At 42.8% G+C, this 22,730-nt stretch overlaps 1 protein-coding gene across 1 annotated transcript; it reads right to left on the bottom strand.

Moving 5' to 3' along the window:
* Positions 1–1,490: 1,490 nt before the first annotated feature.
* On the bottom strand, positions 1,491–15,383 carry LOC148163298 (uncharacterized). Its single transcript, XM_088026960.1, has 4 exons — positions 15,304–15,383; positions 10,397–10,523; positions 7,787–7,882; positions 1,491–4,009 (listed from the first exon to the last, which is right to left on the bottom strand). The coding sequence occupies exons 1-4, from the start codon at positions 15,334–15,336 to the stop codon at positions 1,992–1,994; spliced, it is 2,274 nt and encodes a 757-aa protein (XP_087883086.1). The 5' UTR covers positions 15,337–15,383; the 3' UTR covers positions 1,491–1,991.
* Between the last annotated feature and the right edge of the window lie 7,347 nt (positions 15,384–22,730).

Raw genomic sequence — 22,730 nt, 5'->3', positions numbered from 1 at the left:
AAATGGCTTTTAACCAATTTATCCTCCCAATGTATAAAAATATATTTCTCACATCTGTAACAGTACTGGCTATTATCCATAAAATTTGTGATTTATGTTGGTGGCAAGGGCTTTTTAAAATTTCAATTTATCCGATCATTACTGCCCTTAGGAACTTCCTCTATTTTATTTGACAAATTCATGTTCTGCATCTGCGAAGATTGCTTGTTGGTGTGCTTTTTAGACTGTATCTTATCCTTGCTGCTTTTCTTTTTTTTTTTTTAAGAGTTTATTTATTTATTTGACAGAGAGAGACACAGCCAGAGAGGGAACACAAGCAGGGGGAGGGTCAGAGGGAGAAGCAGGCTCCCCGCTGAGCAGGGAGCCCGATGCGGGGCTCGATCCCAAGACCCTGGGATCATGACCTGAGCCGAAGGCAGAAGCTCAACGACTGAGCCACCCAGGCGCCCCTCCTTGCTGCTTTTCAACAGCACTTTTTAGAAGGGCTATATCCTTCATAATATGTATATGTTTAAAATATCTCCCAGCCTGTCATGTGCCTTTTAACTTTGCATAGTGCCTTATACCATGCACAAGGTCTAAATCTTTTACATGCTCCTTCCTGTCACTCTCTCTTCATGGCTTCTAGACTCTGTGTCCAGTTTACCAAGTCTTCCTAAACTCAAAGGGATAGAAATATTCTATATTCTCTTCTAGAATTTTGTGTTTCCTATTAACATCTTTAATCCATATTCAGGGAACTTCTCTGTAAGGAGTAAAATGTGGCTCTGACTTTACTTCCAGTTGGATAACTGTCAAACACCATTTAAATAATCCATCTCCCCCAGTGATATATCAAAAATACCATTTCAGTGGGGCTCCTGCCAGGTGCAGTCAGAGGAGCGTGTGACTCTTGATCTTGGGGTTGAGTTCAAGCCCTACATTGGCTATAGAGATTACTTAAAAATAAATAGACACTTAAAAAAATATTACTCTTGCAATCCACCAAATTCATGGGTGTAAGATCTTTTCCAAAAATTTCCAATGATGCTTGCCTACTTACCACTCTATGTGATTTTCAGAACAAAACTGTCAATGTAAAAATATCCTACAGTTATCATGACTGGAACTGAGTAAATGTAGACATCTTTACAGTATTGAAACTTCCATCTAGAAACATGTATGGATCTCCATTTATTCAGAACCTCTGTTCTCTTTCAATAGAGATTAATAATTTCCTTTCTATATAGAACCATAAGTAAATTAATCTATCATTTCATTTTGGGGGGGTTGATATCAGAACTGAATTAGCCTCATGAAAGAAGTATTCCAAATACTTTACAGTATTATGTCTTATTTTTTTTCTATACTCTAAAACAGTTTAATTAGTGGTTCCTTGAAAGTTTAGAATTAATCTGTGAACCCAGGTGTCTGAAAATATGGCTAGACTCTTTAAGTTCTCTATTGCTTCAGTTTTAAATATTAAGGAATTTTTCTTTTTTTGCTTTAACTATAGTCTTACATTCCTGGGTAAATTCTAATTCTTTTGTTTCAGTCTTATCCAGAGCTCTAGGCACTTCCTAAAACGTATTCTACATACCAAGTTTACACTAAATTTCTGCACCTACAAAGGCATACAGCCTTGGAGTCATGAGAAAGCCACTAAGTTACTCTGATGTCAAACTTAAAAATACTACACGTGCTAATCTTCATCATCCACCTTAAGATGTAGTTTCAGTTCCAAAATTATTATAATCTCCTAGTCCTGATATACTGCTTTTCAGAGTTCACTCTTTAAACAGACTCTGAATGATACTGACGTAACATTCACCAAGCACTTAGTCTGGGTCAGGCACTATTGCTAAGCACTTTATAGGCATCAAATAGTTTAAATTTTCATAACCGGGGTTTTAAGAGAGTAATTTCGTTACATTTACATGCTTGAAAGACCACCATGGCAGTAGTGTGAAGAACGAACTTGAAGGAAATAAAACAGGACGTAAGACCAGTTTTTATACTGGAACAGTCCAGGTGAGATGACTGTGTTTTGGAGCAGGACAATGAGAACTGAAAGAAGTGGACGAATTCCAAAAATATCTAGCAGATATATCCATGGGGCTTGACGACACATGGGGTGAGGAAGAGCTAAATGCCTGAGATGACTCTGCAGCATGAACTTTCTGATGATGAGTAAGGTGTGCACTTTGTCTGAAGACTTTTCCACATTCTTTACATTCATAAGATCTCTCTCCAGTGTGAATTCTTCTATGTAGATTAAGGTGTCCAATCTGGCTAAAGGTTTTCCCACATTCCTGACATTCATAAGGTTTTTCTCCAGAATGAATTCTCTGATGAACTGTAAGGGACTGACGATGGCTAAAGGCTTTACCACACACACTACATTCATAAGGTTTCTCCCCAGTATGACATCTTTGATGACAAATAAGGGACGATTTTGTTCTAAATGCCTTCTCACATTCAACACATTCATAGGGCCTTTGGCCGGTATGGAGCCTCCGATGCTGAGAACGGGATGAGCTATCGCTAAAAGCCTTTCCACATTCGCTACATTTATAAGGTTTCTCTCCAGTATGAACTCTCTGATGTTGAATAAGGCGGGTAGTCTGGCTGAAGGCTTTACCACATTCATTACATTCATAAGGTTTCTCTCCTGTATGAATTTTATGATGTTGGGCAAGGTGTGCCCTCTGGTTGAAAGCTTTACCACATTCCTTACATTCATAAGGTTTCTCTCCAGTATGAATTCTCTGATGAGTAGCCAGCTGTGAACTGATGCTAAAAGCTTTTCCACATTCTTTACATTTGTAGGGTTTTTCACCAGTATGAATTCTCAAATGAATAGCAAGGTGTATACTCTGTCTAAAGGCTTTCCCACATTCCTTGCATTCATAAGGTTTCTCTCCAGAATGCACTCTTTGATGTTGTGTGAGTGAAGCATGATGGCTGAAGGCCTTCCCACAGACAACACATTCATAAGGTTTCTCTCCTGTGTGAATTCTCTGATGGACGGTAAGGGATGAGCCATAACTGAAGGTTTTCCCACACACTTTACATTTATATGGTTTCTCTCCAGTATGAATTCTCCTATGCTGAATAAGGCCTATGTGATCACTGAAAGCTTTCCCACAATCGATGCAATCAAAAGGTTTCTCTCCAGTATGATAATACCTCCAGTGACGAATAAGGGATGTGTTCTGCCTGAAGGCTTTCTCACATTCAATACATTCATAGGGTCTTTTGTCAGTGTGACATCTCTGATGTCGGGCAAAGGATGAGCCATCACTGAAGGCTTTCCCACATTCCTTACATACATAGGGCTTCTCCCCAGTATGAATTCTCTGGTGCTGAGCAAGGTGGGCAGGTTGGCTGAAGGCTTTTCTACATTCCATACACTTATACGGTTTTTCTCCAGTATGAATTCTTTGATGTTGAATAAGGTGCACATTTTGGCTGAAGGCTTTCCTACATTCTTTACATTCAAAGAGCTTCTCTCCAGTATGTATTCTGTGATGTTGAACAAGGTGCTGACTCTGGTTAAAGGCTTTCCCACATTCTTTACATTCATATGGTTTTTCACCAGTATGAATTCTCTGATGAACAGTAAGGGAGGAGCTGTGGGTAAAGGTTTTCTCACATTCATGACATTTAAAAAGTTTCTTTCCTGCATAGACTTTCTTGTGTTTTACTACCATGGAATTTTGGGAAAAGCTTTTTTTACCTGACTTGTGATTATAAACATTTTCTTCTATATTGTCTAGATGGACAAATTTCCCAGATTTGTTATAGTTGTGATCTATTTCCTTAGTAAGGGTTTTCTTATGAGTGGTTACTTCTTGCCTGATAAATGCCTCTTGACTTACCAACTCCCTCTCAAAAAGATCTTCACATTTCCAATTTTCTCTGTAAGTGGAAAACTCAAGTCCATAGCCTGCAATCCTCTCCATTAACACATCATCATACATGAAGTGCTTCAGAGATAATTCTTGTGTCTCATATATAGATCCCAAATCTGAAAGATAACAAAAATCAAGTGTTCCTTTACCATCAGATATAACAAAGGAAATATTTAATGTGGACAAGATGATTCAAAAATAGGGAATCCCACAAAATCTATTATGCACCACCACATCAACTGAAAAATATGCAAGCTGATTTCAGAGCTCAGGGAAACATGGAGAAGGTGATTAAGAGAATTAAATATAGAATAATGAGGCCCTAGAGAAGTAGGCTACAATAATAATATTTTTTTTTAAAGATTTTAATTTATTTGAGAGAGAGAGAATGAGAGAGATAGAGAGCACGAGAGGGAAGAGGGTCAGAGGGAGAAGCAGACTCCCTGCTGAGCAGGGAGCCCGATGTGGGACTCGATCCCAGGACTCCAGGATCATGACCTGAGCCGAAGGCAGTCGCTTAACCAACTGAGCCACCCAGGCGCCCCAATAATATATATTTTTTAAAGATTTTATTTATTTATTCGTAAGAGAGAGAGAGAGGCAGAGGGAGAAGCAGGGTTCCTGCTGAGCAGGGAGCCCAATGTGGGACTCGATCTCAGCACCCTGGGATCATGACCTGAGCCGAAGGCAGAAGTTTAACCATCTGAGCCACCACGGCACCCAATAATAATATTTTTTTATTTTATCCTGTATTAACATAACAGACTATAAATTAAACACCATTCCTCTATTCCTTCCACTTCTAGTTGCCTTGCATATACAGGTAGGTTAATGTTGTTTAAATACCAATATCATCACATAATTACTGCTGATCAACAATCTCTACAGATTCTCAGCAACCACAAATACCTTATGCTTCATGACTTCCCTTGGGGTTTAGGTAAACTCCTAGACTAATCTTTTCATAACCAGAAAATAGTGTTTGTATGTACCATTGCTACGTATTTCAAAACAGCAAACTCTTCATTTCTCAGAGATCCCTGAACTTCAGGTTGTATTGTAAGGCATTTTTCCATTCATCTTCTCATTCTCACCAGCCTACGAAGAGTGTCACTTCCCAGTCCACATCTTAATGGGGTTTTGCCGTAAGTCTTTTTGAATAAACTAGTTTCATAATGATATGTAGGTGTGTATTACTATTATGAAGTTCTTTTTACTGCCACTTAAAATACCTTTCTTGCCTTCTGAGCTAGAATATAAGCTTCAGGGAAGGAATAATATGCTTTAAACACTACTACTAAGTCACTTAACATGTTATCACAGAAACTCAGGCATATATAAGTTCTCAATAAATACATAAAGAAATTTGTATTGAAGAGATGATACTAAGAGAAAACTTCAGGGAAAAGGTTGGTATCAAGAAAGGGCAAAAGAGAAAGTGCTTTCCTTTCCTAGCTTAGTAATAGTAAATTAGTAATAGTAAATTACTGACTAATCCAATACTCCCTAAAACAGTTTTCTACTATGTGTCAAGCATTAGGGACACTAATGTAATAAAAGACCAGTTGTAAAAATTTAAAGGAAAAAAATAAATAAAAGACCAGTTGTTCTTGAGGAGTATAGAAAGTGATTAGAAAGGTAAGACCAACAATGAAAGTAATTGAGAAGAAAATATGGAATATCAAGTGAGAGCCCATGTTGTAAAAAGTAAAACTAGTATAAAAGTTCAGAGATGAAAGAGATCAAATCTACTAAAGCAGTTAGGAAGGACTCAAAAGTGTTAACAAGCTTCCTACCCCTTCCTGCTGCTTCTTTCCTTCCTAACACTCAAGCTTCAGTAATTCTAGAATGGAGGCCATGAGAGTTCAATGAACCAGTCACCTATAGTTTTTCTTACATAGACGACTGAGGGGAGAAATACTGGACAGAAAAACAGAAAGCTGGGTACATCATGGATTCCTCCCATGAAGATAGTCTTCAACACTACAACTTCCCACGGGAAACCATGGTTGTCCCTTATCTTTTTGGCCTTTCTCAACACAGATGCTAAGATATCTTACTTACTTAATAATAGTTGAATCTATACTGTGACTCAATATCCCACCAAATTTATAGGCTTCATCCCCCTTCCTTCTACCTTCCTATTCTTCACAAGGCCAATTACTACTTCTTATCAGGAAAGTTCCTCTATTTCCCTATTTAAGGCAGGTGGTAGATTCCTACACAACCAAAGTATAAAGCATGTCTAAGCAGGGCTAATTTCTCTTCCAATATTTGGCTAATTGGAGGATCCTGGAAATCTAGGATCCAAATCATCTCAAAATGTAAAGATCCAATACTGTTATGGAAGTGAAAGAATTTCATAAAGGCACAATTATCATGTATGATTTCAACATTCCCTTGTCTTTGTGAACATTCAATTCAGTGGGGGAGGCAGAAAATAGCATGTAAACCATAAACAGGTTAATTACAGGCTTTCCTGAGTGTTACAAAGAAAATAAACAGTGGCTTGAAAGAAAGTAATTGGGTTGGAATAAGGGAATATTCATTACAGAAGGTGGTTAGGGAAGGCCTCCGATGAGATGATTTTTGAGCTCTGGCCTGACAGTCTGTGGGAATTCACAGTGCCTAGCTAGATACGATTTAATAAACACACGCCTCCCTGGATGAAACTAGTTGAAAAGCAAAGAAGGAGTGTCCAGAAAACTGGGCCCCCTTTAAGGTTTCTGGACTGAAAAGAGATTCTCACTGCAGCTCAATGCACTCATCCAGGGAGTGAATGCTTGACTTAGGAGAAACATTTATCTTTGGAGGTCACATACCCCATGCACTCCCTGTCTACATGCCGGTCATGAGCACAACTTGTTCTATTCACACGATACTCCCTATACCACTGTCCTGATTATTACAGCTTCACATTCCTTCTTGTTTTTCTTATTCCCTTGTTGTATTGATAACATTCACAATAAAGGTGGAGGCAGAGTCTGGCTCAGGACCTTCCGCCACTAGAGCATCCGATCCCCAGGCCCTCCCCTTTCTCCTACTAAGGTGTCTTTCATTCTCCGTCTCAGGGTTTGCTGGCCAAAGCCGACAGGAGTCACGCATGGACAGACAGCCAAGAGAAGGGCATTCTGGGAAGAGAAAACAGGAAGTGCACAAGCCTGAATCAGTAAAGAGCTTGGTGAGTTCAGAAAAGGTGACCAATGGGTAAAAGCAGTGCTCTCAACTGCACTGTCAGGCACTCGTCAACATCTGCAAGGCAAACAGAAGCAAAAGAATGATACTGCTTGTGATCCAGAAACAACCAAACTTAGAACTCAGACTGCCTCTGGCCGCACCTGCTCTCTCAAGGCTTAGAGATTCCATATGTTCACATACCTTTAATACACTTGAATACCTGGGTACCTCACATAGTTTAGAAAACTCTATACTAAAGTAGAGTGAAAAAGCTAAAAAATCATAGAGGATAAGGTAAGAGAAGTAGGATGGAGCTGGTTACACAGGGGCTGGTAAGGTCTGGGTCTTTCCTATGTGCAACAGGAAAGCAAAGAAAGATATAAGCAGCAGGACAGATTATAATTTTCAAGCAGCACCCAATTTAGGAGTGAAGATTTAAGAAACAGAGAAGCTTATATAAGTCTATATGGCAAAAGGAAAGAAAGGATGGGAAAGAGCTGGATAGAGATTTTTGTAAATTGAGTTAACTATTAGACAGAAGAGATATCTAGACATTTGGGGAGCCTATGCTACGTACTAAAGTTTCAATTTTCTCCTCAGGCTTGGAAGGCTTGAGAAGAGCTTCTAAATAGCATAAGAAAGGAGAAAGTATCACCTTTGAAAATAGCTGAGCCATTATCTAGAAAGGATTCCCCATCTGGTTCTCCCACACTCACCTGGGAATGGGCTTCTTGTCATCTCTGTCTTCATCTCCCAAGGCTCTTTCCCTTGCTCCAATAAGGAGATCACATATGGCTTAGAGATGCAAAGACCTGCATACAAAAAAAAAAAAAAAAAGACATGAAAATTGCCCATGTTTTGGGTATTTCAGAACTATAAATCAGTTCCTTAATACTGATGGAATGACATAACATGAATGATTAGATCAAAGGGTAAAACACATTTTAGAGACAGATTACATAAAGCTTCTGGCATAATCTAGTGGAACTGCCAACAGTCAACTTTATGAAAGTTAAACAATTTTCTAAAGGACTCAGGGCAGAAATTCTGCCCAGCATTTTCAGAGGATCATCAGACAGCCAGTAAGTGATGTATTGTAAAGAGCCCCTAGAGACAGAGTCTGGACTTTGAATCAAGTTAACTGCCTGCTTAAAAAAATAAAACAATGTGGTATATATATACAATGGAATATTATGCAGCCATCAAAAGGAATGAGATCTTGCCATTTGCAACGACGTGGATAGAACTGGAGGGTGTTATGCTTAGTGAAATAAGTCAATCAGAGAAAGACATGTATCATATGACCTCACTGATATGAGGAATTCTTAATCTCAGGAAACAAACTGAGGGTTGCTGGAGTGGTGGGGGGTGGGAGGGATGGGGTGGCTGGGTGACAGACATTGGGGAGGGTATGTGCTATGGTGAGCGCTGTGAATTGTGCAAGACTGTTGAATCACAGATCTGTACCTCTGAAACAAAAAATACATTATATGTTTAAAAAAAAAAAAAAGAAGATAGCAGGAGGGGAAGAATGAAGGGAGGGAAATCGGAGGGGGAGACGAACCATGAGACGATGGACTCTGAAAAACACACTGAGGGTTCTAGAGGGGAGGAGGGTAGGGGGATGGGTTAGCCTGGTGATGGGTATTAAAGAGGGTACGTTCTGCATAGAGCACGGGGTGTGATACACAAACAATGAATCATGGATCACTACACCAAAAACTAATGATGCAATGTATGGTGTTTAACATAACATAATAATAAAAATAAAAAAATAAAAAAAACTCTTCAGGGGCGCCTGGGTGGCTCAGATGGTTAAGTGACTGCTTTCGGCTCAGGTCATGGTCCCAGGGTCCTGGGATCGAGTCCCGCATCGGGCTCCCTGCTCCTTGGGAGCCTGCTTCTCCCTCTGCCTCTCTCTCTCATGAATAAATAAATAAATAAAATCTTTAAAAAAAAAAAAACCTCTTCAGAGGAATATAACAGAATCTACAGCCTCTACAATGTATTATTTATAGTGTCTGAGATAAAATCCAAAATTATTACACCTAAGTAGAAAGAGGAAAAAGTGAAACACACTCAGAAAAATAAGCAATTAATGAGGAGCTAACCAGTGATAACACAGATGTTGGAATTAGTAGACCAGGATTTAAAAACTGCTATTATAGGGACGCCTGGATGGCTCAGTCGCTAAGCATCTGCCTTTGGCTCAGGTCATGATCCCAGGGTCCTGGGATCGAGTCCCGCATCGGGCTCCCTGTTCAGCGGGAAGCCTGCTTCTCCCTCTCCCACTCCCCCTGCTCGTGTTCCCTCTCTCGCTGTGTCTCTCTCTATCAAATAAATAAATAAAATCAGTTAAAAAACAAAACAAAACAAAAAAACTGCTGAGGTACCCATCCATACCCAAAAATGTAAAGGAAAATATGCTTAGAATGTCTCAGCAGAGAAAGAGAAATTATAAAAAAAGAACCAAGTGGAAAGTTTAGAATTGAAAAATATAGTATCTGAAATTTAAAAATTCACTACATTGGGGTGTCTCGGTGGTGCAATCAGGTTAAGCACCCAACTCTTGGTTTTGGCTCAGGTCCTATCTCTAACTCAGTGTCAGGCTCCATGCTCGGTGCAGAGTCTACTTGAGATTCTCTCTCCCTGTCCCCTCCCACTCATGCTTGCTCTCTCAAATAAATAAATAAATCTTTTTAAAAAATTCACTACATTGGCTTAACAAGACATTGAAGAAGACACAAAAAGAGTAAGTAAATTTGAAGTTAGTTCAATAGAAATTATCTAATCTGACATACAAAGAAAAAAGATTTTAAATAATGAACAGATATTCAGTTACCTAGGGCGTAATATCAAAGGTTCTAATATACTTGTAATTGAAATACCAAGAGAGACAGCAGAAAAAATTATTTGAAGAAATAAAGCCAAAAATTATACAAATTTGATGAGACATATTTTGTTTCAAGAAGCTCAGTGAACCACAAGCAGGATAAAAGGGGCTTCTCAGAGAAGCATTGTGCATGTATTGTTCATTCATGCATGGAAAACATCTTTTTGGGGCACCTGGGTGGCTCAGATGGTGGGGCATCTGCCTTCGGCTCATGATCTCCCGGTCCCGGGATCGAGCCCCTGAGTCAGGCTCTCAGCTCAGCAGGGAGTCTGCTTCTCCCTCTCCCTCTGCCCCTCCACCCCACTTGTGCTCTCTCTATCACTGTTTCTCTCTCAAATAAATAAAATCTTTTTTTAAAAGTTTTAATAATAAATAAAAATGTAAAGAGTCACTAATGTAATTCTAAATTATGCAGAGGAGAAAATATTCTTACCCAGTGATACCAGGTTCTGATAGTTCTCCAACATCATATTCTTGTACAAATTCCTCTGAGCAGGGTTCAGCCATTCCCATTCCTCCTGGGAAAAGTCTATTGCCACATCCTTGAATGTCACCAAATCCTGAAATGACACAAATACACTCTTGATCAACCAATGCTCATTTTCATGCATAACTCCAAGTTGAAGCTTTAAGTTGTTTCTACATTACGTGAACAATAGCCCTTGGAGGAGAAAAAATATTAAACCATTGTAATATGAAGCTCTCACCTAAAATAGTAGCTACTGAAGTGTTAAACTGCACTGTATGCAAGGATGCTAACCTATTTCTTGGCATGTGGAAATATGGACAGGTGGCCACAGAGCAGTAAATAAGAGCCTCAAGGAATGACTTATACCTGTGGTTGAACCTTTAAAAACAAAAAACATTATCTAAATTGATTGTTTTGCAAATGGTACTCTATGAGATCCTAGTGTTTCAGAAGGGAAGGGGCACCGAACTGACGGGGCTGATTTTATTTTTTCTTACACAATAAAAATAATGAATATAACTAGAATGTAATTTTCTCATGCTATGCCATTAAGAACTAGCATGATATGCCATACCAGAGTAAACTGGGTAATAATATGAAAAAGCACCTAGCATTAAGACTACAACACATTCAATCTGTATATTGAGTCTGAGTACAACAAACCTATATACTTATGATAATATCAAAATGAAACCGAATAAAATTTTTAGTTTATTTTTTAAGTATCTTTTTAGGGATGCCTGGATGGCTCAGTCAGATGAGCGTCTGCCTTCGGCTTGGGTCGTGATCCCAGGGTCCTGGAATCGAGTCGTCAGGCTCCTTGCTCAGTAGGAGTCTACTTCTCCCTCTGCCTGCCACTCCTCCTGCCCGCACACTCTCTCTCTCTCTCTCTCAAATAGATAAATAAAATCTTTTAAAAAAATAAAGATTTATTTATTTTAGAGAGTGAGCAAGTGAGCGAGCAAGCATGGGGAGGGGGTAAAGGAAGAGGGAGGGAGAGAGAGAGAGTCTTAGAGTCTTAAGCAGATTCCACAGTGAGGGCAGAGCCCAGTGCAGGGCTCGGTCTCACTATCCTGAGATCATGACCTCAGCCAAAAGCAAGAGTTGGATGCTTAACCAACTGCGCCACCCAGGTGCCCCTAATTTTTAGTTTCTTAAAGAATTAAATGTGTTGGGGCGCCCGGGTGGCTCAGTCATTAAGCATCTGCCTTCAGCTCAGATCATGATCCCAGGTCCTGGGATCCAGCCCCGCATTGGGCTCCCTGCTCAGTAGGAGGCCTGTTTCTCTCTCTCTCCCTCTCCCACTGCTTGTATTCCCTCTCTCGCTGTGTCTCTCTCTGTCAAATAAATAAATAAAATCTTAAAAAAAAAAAAGAAATGTATTAAGAGAAAAATAAACGTCCAGTTATAATCCCCAGCAGGTTGTAAGAAATTTTTAAAAATATTATGGGCATTTTTCATATTCAGATTTGTTTATTTTCATCGAAAAGAAAAATCTTCATGCTCAGTGCCTTGTATACCAATCACATTGGTAACTGACTATATAAAATAAATATGCATGAATCCATGCTAATACAAATAAATGACTGGATTAAATAAATGGTGGACTTAGGCAGAAAACAGGGAATTACATAAAACAATCAAACACATTCTAAAACTAAAAATGCAATAATGGAAGCTAAGATTCAATGATGGATTTAACAGTAGATTAGAGAACTGAAGAGAATGAGAGCATAAGTAAAATATACAGAGTAAAAAAGACCTAGCCTTTTATGGAATTGTAATTTTAGGAGAGAAAGGGCCTGAGCTAATGTTTGAAAAGAGGGTGGTTGAAAATTTTCCAAAATTGGTGAAAGTCACCAAGCTACCCTAAACAGAACAAAACTGAAACAGTAATAAAATAATGTTGGGGGGCGCCTGGGTGGCTCAGTCGTTGGGCATCTGCCTTTGGCTCAGGTCATGATCCCAGGGTCCTGGGATCGAGCCCCACATCAGGCTCCCTGCTCCGCGGGAAGCCTCCTTCTCCCTCTCCCACTCCCCCTGCTTGTGTTCCCTCTCTCGCTGTGTCTCTCTTTGTCAAATAAATAAATAAAATCTTAAAAAATAATAATAATAATAAAATAATGTTGGAAGGTTGATAAAAAAAGAAAGTGTATGTGTGTTTGGGGTTATTACTGAACAGAATCTTTATTATCTCTAGTAGCAGGTTAATAGGTAATATCTAAAATGAAAATAATTGGGGCGCCTGGGTGGCTCAGTCGTTAAGCGTCTGCCTTCGGCTCAGGTCATGATCCCAGAGTCCTGGGATCAAGCCCTGCGTCGGGCTCCCTGCTCCGCGGGAAGCCTGCTTCTCCCTCTCCCACTCCCCCTGCTTGTGTTCCTTCTCTCACTGTGTCTCTCTCTGTCAAATAAATAAAATCTTTAAAAAAAAAATAAAAATAAAATGAAAATAATTAAGAAATAGTGTTCCAAACATTTTATTCAGGAACATGAAGTTAACTATCACAACAACTAAGACATAAAGTGGTAACGTTGTAGAGATACCCAACTTTTCCTATAGGACAAATGAAGCGCAAAAAAAAATCTTAACAGTATGCAAATTGTGTATACAGTAACATCATACACACCAAACTCTAAAAGTTCTATATTTGGAAAATTATGTTAGATGATTCATAAAGTGTTCCCAATGCTTAGAAAGACACAGATGCCCAAATCCATTTTTCTTTTTGAATATTTCATTAACTCTGATAGTGGGAGATGGGGGCAGGGCAATGTTTTAAAATTAATTTAATGTGATTTTAATATAAAATGTATAACTAAATATTAGTAAGTGGACATTTGACTCCCATCCATATAACAAAAGCATGTTTTCCACTTGGAAAAAAATCTGGAATGGAGAACTTCTCATCTGGAAAAATTAAGGTCTCCCTTTATATTCACGGTTCCTTTCACAAAAGGTATACTTTAAAATTATAAGATTAAAAACAAACACAAGAGGCACTTGGGTGGCTCAGTCATTTAGCGTCTGCCTTCAGCTCAGGTCATGATCCCAGGGTCCTGGGATCGAGCCCCGCATCAGGCTCCCTGCTCCGCGGGAGGCCGGCTTCTCCCTCTCCCACTCCCCCACTTGTGTTCCCTCTCTCGCTGTGTCTCTCTCAGTCAAATAAATAAATAAAATCTTAAAAAAAAACACACACAAGGGGGCGCCTGGGTCGCTCAGTCAGTTCAGTGCCCGACTCTGGATTTTGGCTCAGGTCATGATCTCAGCATCCTGAGATCAAGCCCTGCATCCAGCTCCCTGCTCCGTATGTAGTCTACTTAAGATTCTCTCTCTCCCTCTGCACCTCCCCACCTGCTCATGCACTCTCTCTCTCAAACAAACAAATAAATAAATAAATAAATAAATATTATTTTTAAAAAAAACACAGAGGGCGCCTGGGTGGCTCAGTTGGTTGAGCGACTGCCTTCGGCTCAGGTCACGATCCTGGAGTCCCGGGATCGAGTCCCGCATCGGGCTCCCTGCTCAGCGGGGAGTCTGCTTCTCCCTCTGACCTTCTTCCCTCTCATGCTCTCTCTCTACCATTCTCTCTCTCTCAATAAATAAATTTAAAAAATCTTAAAAAATAAATAAATAAATAAATTAAAAAAATAAAAAAAACAGAAATACAAGTAAAACTGAATATAATCTAGGGCACCTGGGTGGCTCAGTCGGTTGAGCCCCCAAAACTTGATTTCAGCTTAGGTCTTGATCTTGGGGTCGTGGGATCAAGCCCTTAGTTGGGCTCCACGCTCAGCGAGGAGTCTCTTTGTCCCTCTCCCTCTGTTCCTCTCCTTGCTTACTCTCGAGTGTGCTCTCTCTCTCTCTCTCTCTCAAATAAATAAATAAATACCTTAAAAAAACACAAAAAAACACAAAACTGAATGTAGTCCAGCAACAGAATCAAGTGTAAGATGCAGGGAGCATTCCAAATCAGTTAAGAAAGAGATGAATTATTCAACAAATGCCACTCAGTCAACTAGAGAGGCAAGTGGGAGAAAAATGAACCCCTGACTCACTTATGATAGGTTAAACATTTAATGTAACAATTTAATGTAAATTAAGTTTAATGTATAAATTTAATGTAACTTTGAACCTTATCTTCACAGAAAAAAATCACCAAAATCAAATATAAACTTATCAGAAAATTATAACGGGTAAAACAAATCTTTTAGAAGAAAACTGGGTATCTACAGATCCTGGGGTAGACAAGGATTTCTTAAACAGGACCCAGAAAAACATAAGCTGTGAAGGGAAAGATCTGTGTATGAATAGAATACCCTGGATTATATATGTCTCCTAAGAACTGGAAGGCAAAAGGGAGGTTTATGTCTTAAATTTCATACCATATATATCACCTATTTAAATTTTTTAAATTTGCAAAAATTAACTAGAATAAGGTTTTTAAGGTAAACAAAGAAAAACATTTAAGAACTTAAGGATAAAATTAGAGATTTGAACAAAATTCAGCCAGAAGGATGATTCCTAAAGCATTCTAAAAATAGGAGAGGGCCAGCCAATGCACATTTTACTTGGAACCCAACTCACTGGTTCCAAGAGACCTCTATTCCACCTAACAGAAACCAAATCTTTTCCCAGGCATCAATACTGAATTAAATATGAAGTGGCAAGAGGGGACTCAGAGGAGGCTCTATGCCTCATCATACTCAGTTTTACTTACCCATCAGGCAGTTTGAGTTAGTGTGCTCTGGGAAAAGTGGGCACCAGGCCCGTCAAGACCGTTGTTAATCAGGGAATTTTCAAAAGAAAAGAAGCATTACTAAGTCCTAAAGAGTAAGACTGCCTTTCACGGATGAGAATGGAAGTAACTAACCTGGGATATGGCTTTCACTAGTTCAACAGTCATTTCCACCGCTCCTTCCTGGCTTCTCTTGGAGAACAGCAGTACCCTAGGGGACAGGCAGGGAGGGAGAAAGGGGGTGAGACGAGGCCTGCTCTGCACTCCCAGAATCATCAGCTTACAAATTCTGTCTTCTCCTTCGTCCTCCCAGCTTTCCTTAATTCCACTGCCCAAATAACTGGAAGACACTAGGCAACCTATGGCCACTGAGGACTGTAACTTATAATTCTGTTTCTCTTATGCTTGAGTTCCTAAATTTAATCTTTTTCCTAAAAGTTGCCTTCCCGTTCTTGGTCTTATTTTTATAGGTAAAGGTGGCTCTTTGCCTTCCTGCATCTCTGCTTCATGCTTTGACACAGTCTACAATTTGAAAATCTGACTCCTCAATGCATCAGAAGCCAGGGTTATCATTCTCCACCCAAATCCCCACAGGCCTCACCTGCCTCTCACGCTGGAACAATGGGCAATGGGATAATTTAGCATCCGATTCTGCCACCTTCAGTCTCACCTCTGTCTTCAGTCCCTTGGTTTCCCTTCCTTTTTGTCACCCAGAACTGAAGGTATCTCCTGCTCCAGTTGGGGGCTCTGGTCAGTCCCCCCCACCTACTGCTTTTTACTGGAATTCTTGAACTGGGAGCAGGGAACTCTACTCTAGGATTCTTACCTCAGCAGCACACAATACCCCAAATCAACACACATCAAGAAGCTAGTGCTATCAATCTTCCAAGTAGTCTCCCCATACACACCAGTCACGCTGGGCCAGCTACAAGCACACAGCCGGTCACACAAACACTGACACGAGATCTCACCGACTTCCGACTCTCTCTGTCAAATAAATAAATAAAATCTTAAAAAAAAAGAAAAAATACAAGGGGGCGCCTGGGTGGCTCAGTCAGTTCAGTGCCCGACTCGGGGCACTGAACTGACTGAGCCGACTACAGAGGACATAATCCCAAGCACCCAAAGGAAGCCACATCATATGCAGTCACATACACCATGGTCTCGGAGGCCCGTATACAAACACACCCCCGCAATCTTATTCTCTCACACATAACATGGCTCACTGTGCCCTCAGCTCTGCCTTGCCCATGCAAGCACACTCCCCAACCTAAGAGGCTCTATCTGCAAGCCTTCAGGGGACAATGTGCAGTTCACATGGTCTCTGTCCTGCTTCCGCTGGTCTCACACACAACCACGTCACTAGCTTTCCTCTCCCTCACACAAACACGATGGTCTCTCACACTCCACATTCACACACAAAAACACACACATTCTCAAGGGACACTTTCAAAGACACCTGGATTTTTGTCTCACATAGATACTGTTCAAGAACAAAATTCAACCGAGGAAAATCTAAAGATCTAATTGGTTCTGTTCATCAATTCAAGCACAGGGCTACCTCCCATCCTGCAAGGGGAGAGGAACTCCAAGGAGCTGTACGAATCAGACATTTTTAGGAGGGTGGGGCAAGAAGTTATCAGCAAAAGAAAGGAAAGGACTGTTTCAGGCAAAGTTACTTTCCCTTAGTGGGAAGGTAAGGGGTCTTATGCAGATTACCTCAGCTTCCTTTGGGGGAATGGAGAAGGCCCATGTGACATGTTACCTCCTTGGTGCCGTCCAGAAAATTCTTGACTGGTCAGTTAAAACTCCATTTCTGGGGTAGGTTGAAACTGCAATTAGGACGGGTATTGGGGCGCCCAGGTGGCTCAGTCGTTAAGTGTCTGCCTTCGGCTCAGGTCATGGTCCCAGGGTCCTGGGATCGAGCCCCGCATCCGGCTCCCTGCTCCGCGGGGAGCCTGCTTCTCCCTCTGCCACTCCCCCTGCTTGTGTTCCCTCTCTCGCTGTGTCTCTCTGTCAAATAAATAAAATATTAAAAAAAAAAAAAAGGATGGGTATTAACTGCCTATCTGAGGACTTGACCTAAATGGTGCCAAATTGGGCCTGCGGTTTTCTTTTTACCACTACACAAACACATCCTGGTCTCTCACATTGTAGTTGGGCCCCCTTTCCCCACGTCTCACACACACCAAATACCCAGCGCCCTCTCTCACACTCAGATACCTCACAGGACAGACACACATACTGCAGTCACAGCTCACACCAACATGCTCCGGACAGCTCACACTTTCTCTCACACTCACCTCCCACCACCTCTGGCAGCTCACACTTTCTCTCACACACACTCACCTCCCACCACCTCTGGCAGCTCACACTGTCTCTCACACTCACCTCCCACCACCTCTGGCAGCTCACACTTTCTCTCACACACACTCACCTCCCACCACCTCTGGCAGCTCACACTTTCACACACACTCACCTCCCACCACCTCTGGCAGCTCACACTTTCTCTCACACTCACCTCCCACCACCTCTGGCAGCTCACACTTTCTCTCACACACACTCACCTCCCACATCTCTGGCAGCTCACACTGTCTCTCACACACACTCACCTCCCACATCTCTGGCAGCTCACACTTTCTCTCACACACACGCACCTCCCACCACCTCTGGCAGCTCACACTGTCTCTCACACACACGCACCTCCCACCACCTCTGGCAGCTCACACTTTCTCTCACACACACGCACCTCCCACCACCTCTGGCAGCTCACACTTTCTCTCACACACACGCACCTCCCACCACCTCTGGCAGCTCACACTTTCTCTCACACACACGCACCTCCCACCACCTCTGGCAGCTCACACTTTCTCTCACACACACGCACCTCCCACCACCTCTGGCAGCTCACACTTTCTCTCACACACACTCACCTCCCACATCTCTGGCAGCTCACACTTTCTCTCACACACACGCACCTCCCACCACCTCTGGCAGCTCACACTTTCTCTCACACACACTCACCTCCCACCACCTCTGGCAGCTCACACTTTCTCTCACACACACTCACCTCCCACATCTCTGGCAGCTCACACTGTCTCTCACACACACTCACCTCCCACATCTCTGGCAGCTCACACTGTCTCTCACACACACGCACCTCCCACCACCTCTGGCAGCTCACTTTCTCTCACACACACTCACCTCCCACATCTCTGGCAGCTCACACTGTCTCTCACACACACGCACCTCCCACCACCTCTGGCAGCTCACACTGTCTCTCACACACACGCACCTCCCACCACCTCTGGCAGCTCACACTGTCTCTCACACACACGCACCTCCCACCACCTCTGGCAGCTCACACTTTCTCTCACACACCTTTCACATGTCTGGTATCTCACACTCTCACACCCTCCACTCAGTCTCTCCTGGAGCCTAGCACACGAGCGCCCACCTTCCACGCACAGGCGCACCACTTCTCCGCACACTGCCGCCAGCCGACCCTTGTCGCTCGCGGGCCTCTCGGGTCCAGCCTGCGGTACACGCCCCCTCCCCGCACTCGCCCCGCCCCAGCCGCCCCCCAGCCCCGCCGGCGGCCGCAGCAGCCCCGCACACCCGCCCCTCGGACCGCAGGATCTCGCACCGCGCCGCGCTGACTTCTGGGAAATGTAGTCGGCGCGGGGAAGGCTCCGCCGCGGCGTCCGGGCTGGAACTACACCGCCGGGGTCAGGACGGCCCGCTTCGCCTGCCCGGCCCGGCCCCCGGACTCCGACTGCCGACCCGCGGGAACAGCCCACCGCCTCCGCCCGGAAACCACCCCTCTCACCCGAAGGGCCGCAAGCGCCAACGCCCGGGGTCCAAACGTGCGGGAGACGAATCTCCCGAGGCGGGCGGTGTGAGGGGGAGGAGCCCGAGGGACGAGGGCGGGGTGGGGCTTAGTGGGGGCGTGTCCTTGGGCTGTAGAAAACGGGAGGAGGACCCCGAGCGCCGGAGCGTGCGTGCCTGCGATTGAATACCGCGGGACTCGGGGGCGTGGCCTAGGGGTCAGGGGCGTGGCGGAGCTGGGCGGGAGTATGCGCAGGCGCTTAGAAAGCGCGCTCCGCCTCCCTTGCCTGGAGACCGGAAGCGTCCCTAGTTACCTGGCGGCAGGTGCGAGAGGAGGGCGCTGCGGCCGGCTCCCTGGGCGCGCTCACGGGCGGCTTCTCGAGGCGACGCTGTGTCCGTGTGAGCGTGGAGTGGCTCCGAGCGCGGCCCTCGGGCCTGTCCGTGGGAGCGTGGTTTTCTTCCTGTGCTAAGTTTTGCGACAGGAAGAACAGCGGTCGGGAACCCCGAAAGTGTCCTATCCCCAAAGTGACGACAGCAAATTAGTAAATGTCTCTCCTGCCCAACGGGAGCGCCATCATTATCCTTACTGTTAAGAGGCAGTGAATGAGACGATGTCTCTGCCGCCACACTGCTGGGCTTGAACCCGTCCTGCCGCCGCCACCCCGACAACGGTCCCCGCTCTGGGGGACTAAGAAAAAGAATCAGGCCTGCACTGGAAAGAAAAGTCATGCAGGGGGATACAGCAGGAGAAAACACGGACAAAATTCCCTAGCCTCTTCAGATCTGACTTTTAAGTGGATGGAGAACACAAATGAATGAGTAAAATAAACAGCTTATCAAACGGTGGGAAAGGCTATGGAGAAACAGCAGGGCAGAGGAATAGAGAATAGAGGAAGTTAGAAGGTTTGCTCTGGGGAAATGAATAAAAGAATGAAAATGGAGATAAGATACCATCCATAATCCCACAACTCAGAACTGCCGCTGACACTATTAACATTTGTAACATGTTGCTTAAAACATATTTTCCTGGGGCGCCTGGCTGGCTCAGTCAGTTAAGCATCTGCCTTCAGCTCAGGTCATGATCCCAGGGTCCTGGGATGGAGCCCCACTTTGGGCTCCCTGCTCAGTGGGGAGCCTGCTCCTCCCTTGGCCTCTGCCCCTCCCCCTGCTTTTGCTCTCTCTCTTTCTCTCTCAAATAAATAAACAAAATCTTTAAAAACATTTTTTCCCTGGGCGCCTGGGTGGCTCAGTTGGTTCAGCGACTGCCTTCGGCTCGGGTCATGATCCCGGAGTCCCGGGATCGAGTCCCGCGTCGGGCTCCCTGCTCAGCGGGGAGTCTGCTTCTCCCTCTGACCTTCCCCCCTCTCATGCTCTCTCTCTCTCTCTCATTCTCTCTCTCAAATAAATAAATAAATAAATAAATAAATAAATAAATAAATAAAATCTTTAAAAAAAATAAAATAAAAAAAATAAAAACATTTTTTCCCTTTCACACCCTCGTTTTCTATACCTAAATAAATAATTTAGAAAAATGGGAGTATATGGTATATACTCTCCATAACATTTTTCTCCATTACATGGTGAACATCTTTCTGTATCAAAAAGCATTCTTTAGTCCATTTCTAAATAATTGCAATGTCAAAATTATTGATTGCCACAAGTAATTTGAACCAAATGCTGTTGTTGGGCTCAAAATCCTGAATACTGAGCAAATTCTTAGTATACTTCTATCTCAGGTCTTGGCCAACTGGTCCTCCTGTTGGTGCAGTGTGGAGGCCTGGTAAGTGTCATTCATTTCTGGGGTCAGAGGTGCCCAGATTTGTGAGGATATATGAACCACAGAGGACTGTATACTGTTATTTGTTATTGGAAAACTACAGAAAGCATTTGGGTTGGAATTCATTATATTCTCCTACCCCAACATCTTGGTCTACCCTCCAGAGCTTCTGGCATCTTTCACTAGAACTATCTGGGCCAATTCTACAGATAAAAATATAAACTCTGCACAAATATGAAAAACAATTACCTGAAAACACCAGAGAGTTACCAAAGGAGAAAGAAATTGAAGAAATAATGACCAAAATTTTCTCAATTTGATGAAAGTATAAAATTGCAGATTCAAAAAGTTGAGTGTCCTGGGAAATCTTAGGCAGAGGAGGGACTCAAACTCCTACAGTTGGGTTGGATTCAAAAGCCCTCCTATGTGGCCCCATGGCAGGAGGCAGTGCTGGGAGTTGGAAATGGAGAAAAAAAAAAATGCCTCCTCCTTTCTTCTACCATCCAGATTACCCTCTCTTACCCTTACTCCTTGCCCTTTTTCAAGCTCCCATCAAAGAACAGCTAATCTCCTGGCAGCTACTGCAAACCCCAGCATGCATGGGTTAAACTCCGTGGGTCTGCATTTCTGTAGGAAAAATAAAGTGCCCAAATTCAGCTGATAGGATGTAAGCAATGTTTGCAATTGGGAATGAAAATTAAAGTGATCTTGCTTTAGTATATAATGAGAAAATAGCACTATCTGGTGTAATGTCCTATCATCATGCTTTGTGGTTGCCATTATACTTGTTAGGTTATATATTTACTCGTTTATCTGTTTATTGTCTAACTCTCTTGCTAAAGTGTATGCTCCATGTTTGTTTTACTTCTCTTCAGAACACTTCCTGGGACAAAGTGGGTACTCAATAAATAGATGTTGAATGGATGAATTTTAAAAATTGATGTGTTGCAACACAGGAAACAACAGATGTTGGTGAAGATGTGGAGAAAGAGGAACCCTCTTACACTATTGGTGGGAATGCAAACTGGTGCAGCCACTCTGGAAAACAGTATGGTGGGTCCTCACAAAGTTAAAAATAGAACTGCCCGACAGCCCAGCAATTGCACTACTAGGTATTTATCCAAAGGCTACAAAAAAACAAACAAACAAACAACTAATTCTAAGGGGGACATGCACCCTGATGTTTATAGCAGCACTATCAACAATAGCCAGGTTATGGAAAGAGCCCAAATGTCCATCAACTGAAGAATGGATAAAGAAGATGTGGTGTATATGATGTGGTTTTGGAATATAAGTGAGGTTCAGTGGGGGTGAAGTCCGGAGCCGACGACCAAGAAAGAATTCTTGAGACGTCTTTGGTGCAAAATGGTGGTTTATTAACGTACGGGGACAGGACTCCTGGGCAGAAAGAGCTGTTGCACCAGGGTTGCGAGGGGTGGCTGATTATATACTACAGGGTTGGGGGTTAGTGAGTAAAAAGGGAGGTTTTCAAAAGGATTTTCATTGTTAAGACTCACAGGCCTCGCCACTGTCAAGGTTGTTTTTCCCTCTAGCAAAGCATTACAATGAAGATAGTTGGGAACATCCTGGAGGATCATCACACTCTCCCAGCTTCAAGTATCTGTCAATGGGCTGCAGATTATAAGGACATTTAATTGTATCTACATTTCCTTCTGGAAGCTAGGTTATTGGTAGAAATACTTTGTTCTTGTAGATTGCTAAGACATTTGTAAACTGAAGGAGACTCAGGTCTAGCAGGATTGTGATCTCTATAAGTTGACTGTTTGTTTTTCCTTTAGGGCAGCCAGGAGTGCCTGAGGAATGTCACATATATCCCTTGGGGGTGGGGAGGTGTCAGCTTCTGCTTTGTCCTCAGCTTGCCTTCTGTTCCCTCATCCTATACATACATATATACATATACACACACCACACAATGGAATATTAACTCAGCCATCAA

The sequence above is a fragment of the Eumetopias jubatus genome, unplaced genomic scaffold (assembly GCF_037043125.1).
Source record: "Eumetopias jubatus isolate StellerSeaLion01/CBP00866 unplaced genomic scaffold, mEumJub1_p1.0 scaffold_10, whole genome shotgun sequence".
NCBI classification, from domain to species: Eukaryota; Metazoa; Chordata; class Mammalia; order Carnivora; family Otariidae; genus Eumetopias; species Eumetopias jubatus.
This window is presented reverse-complemented; position numbering and strand designations above follow the sequence as displayed.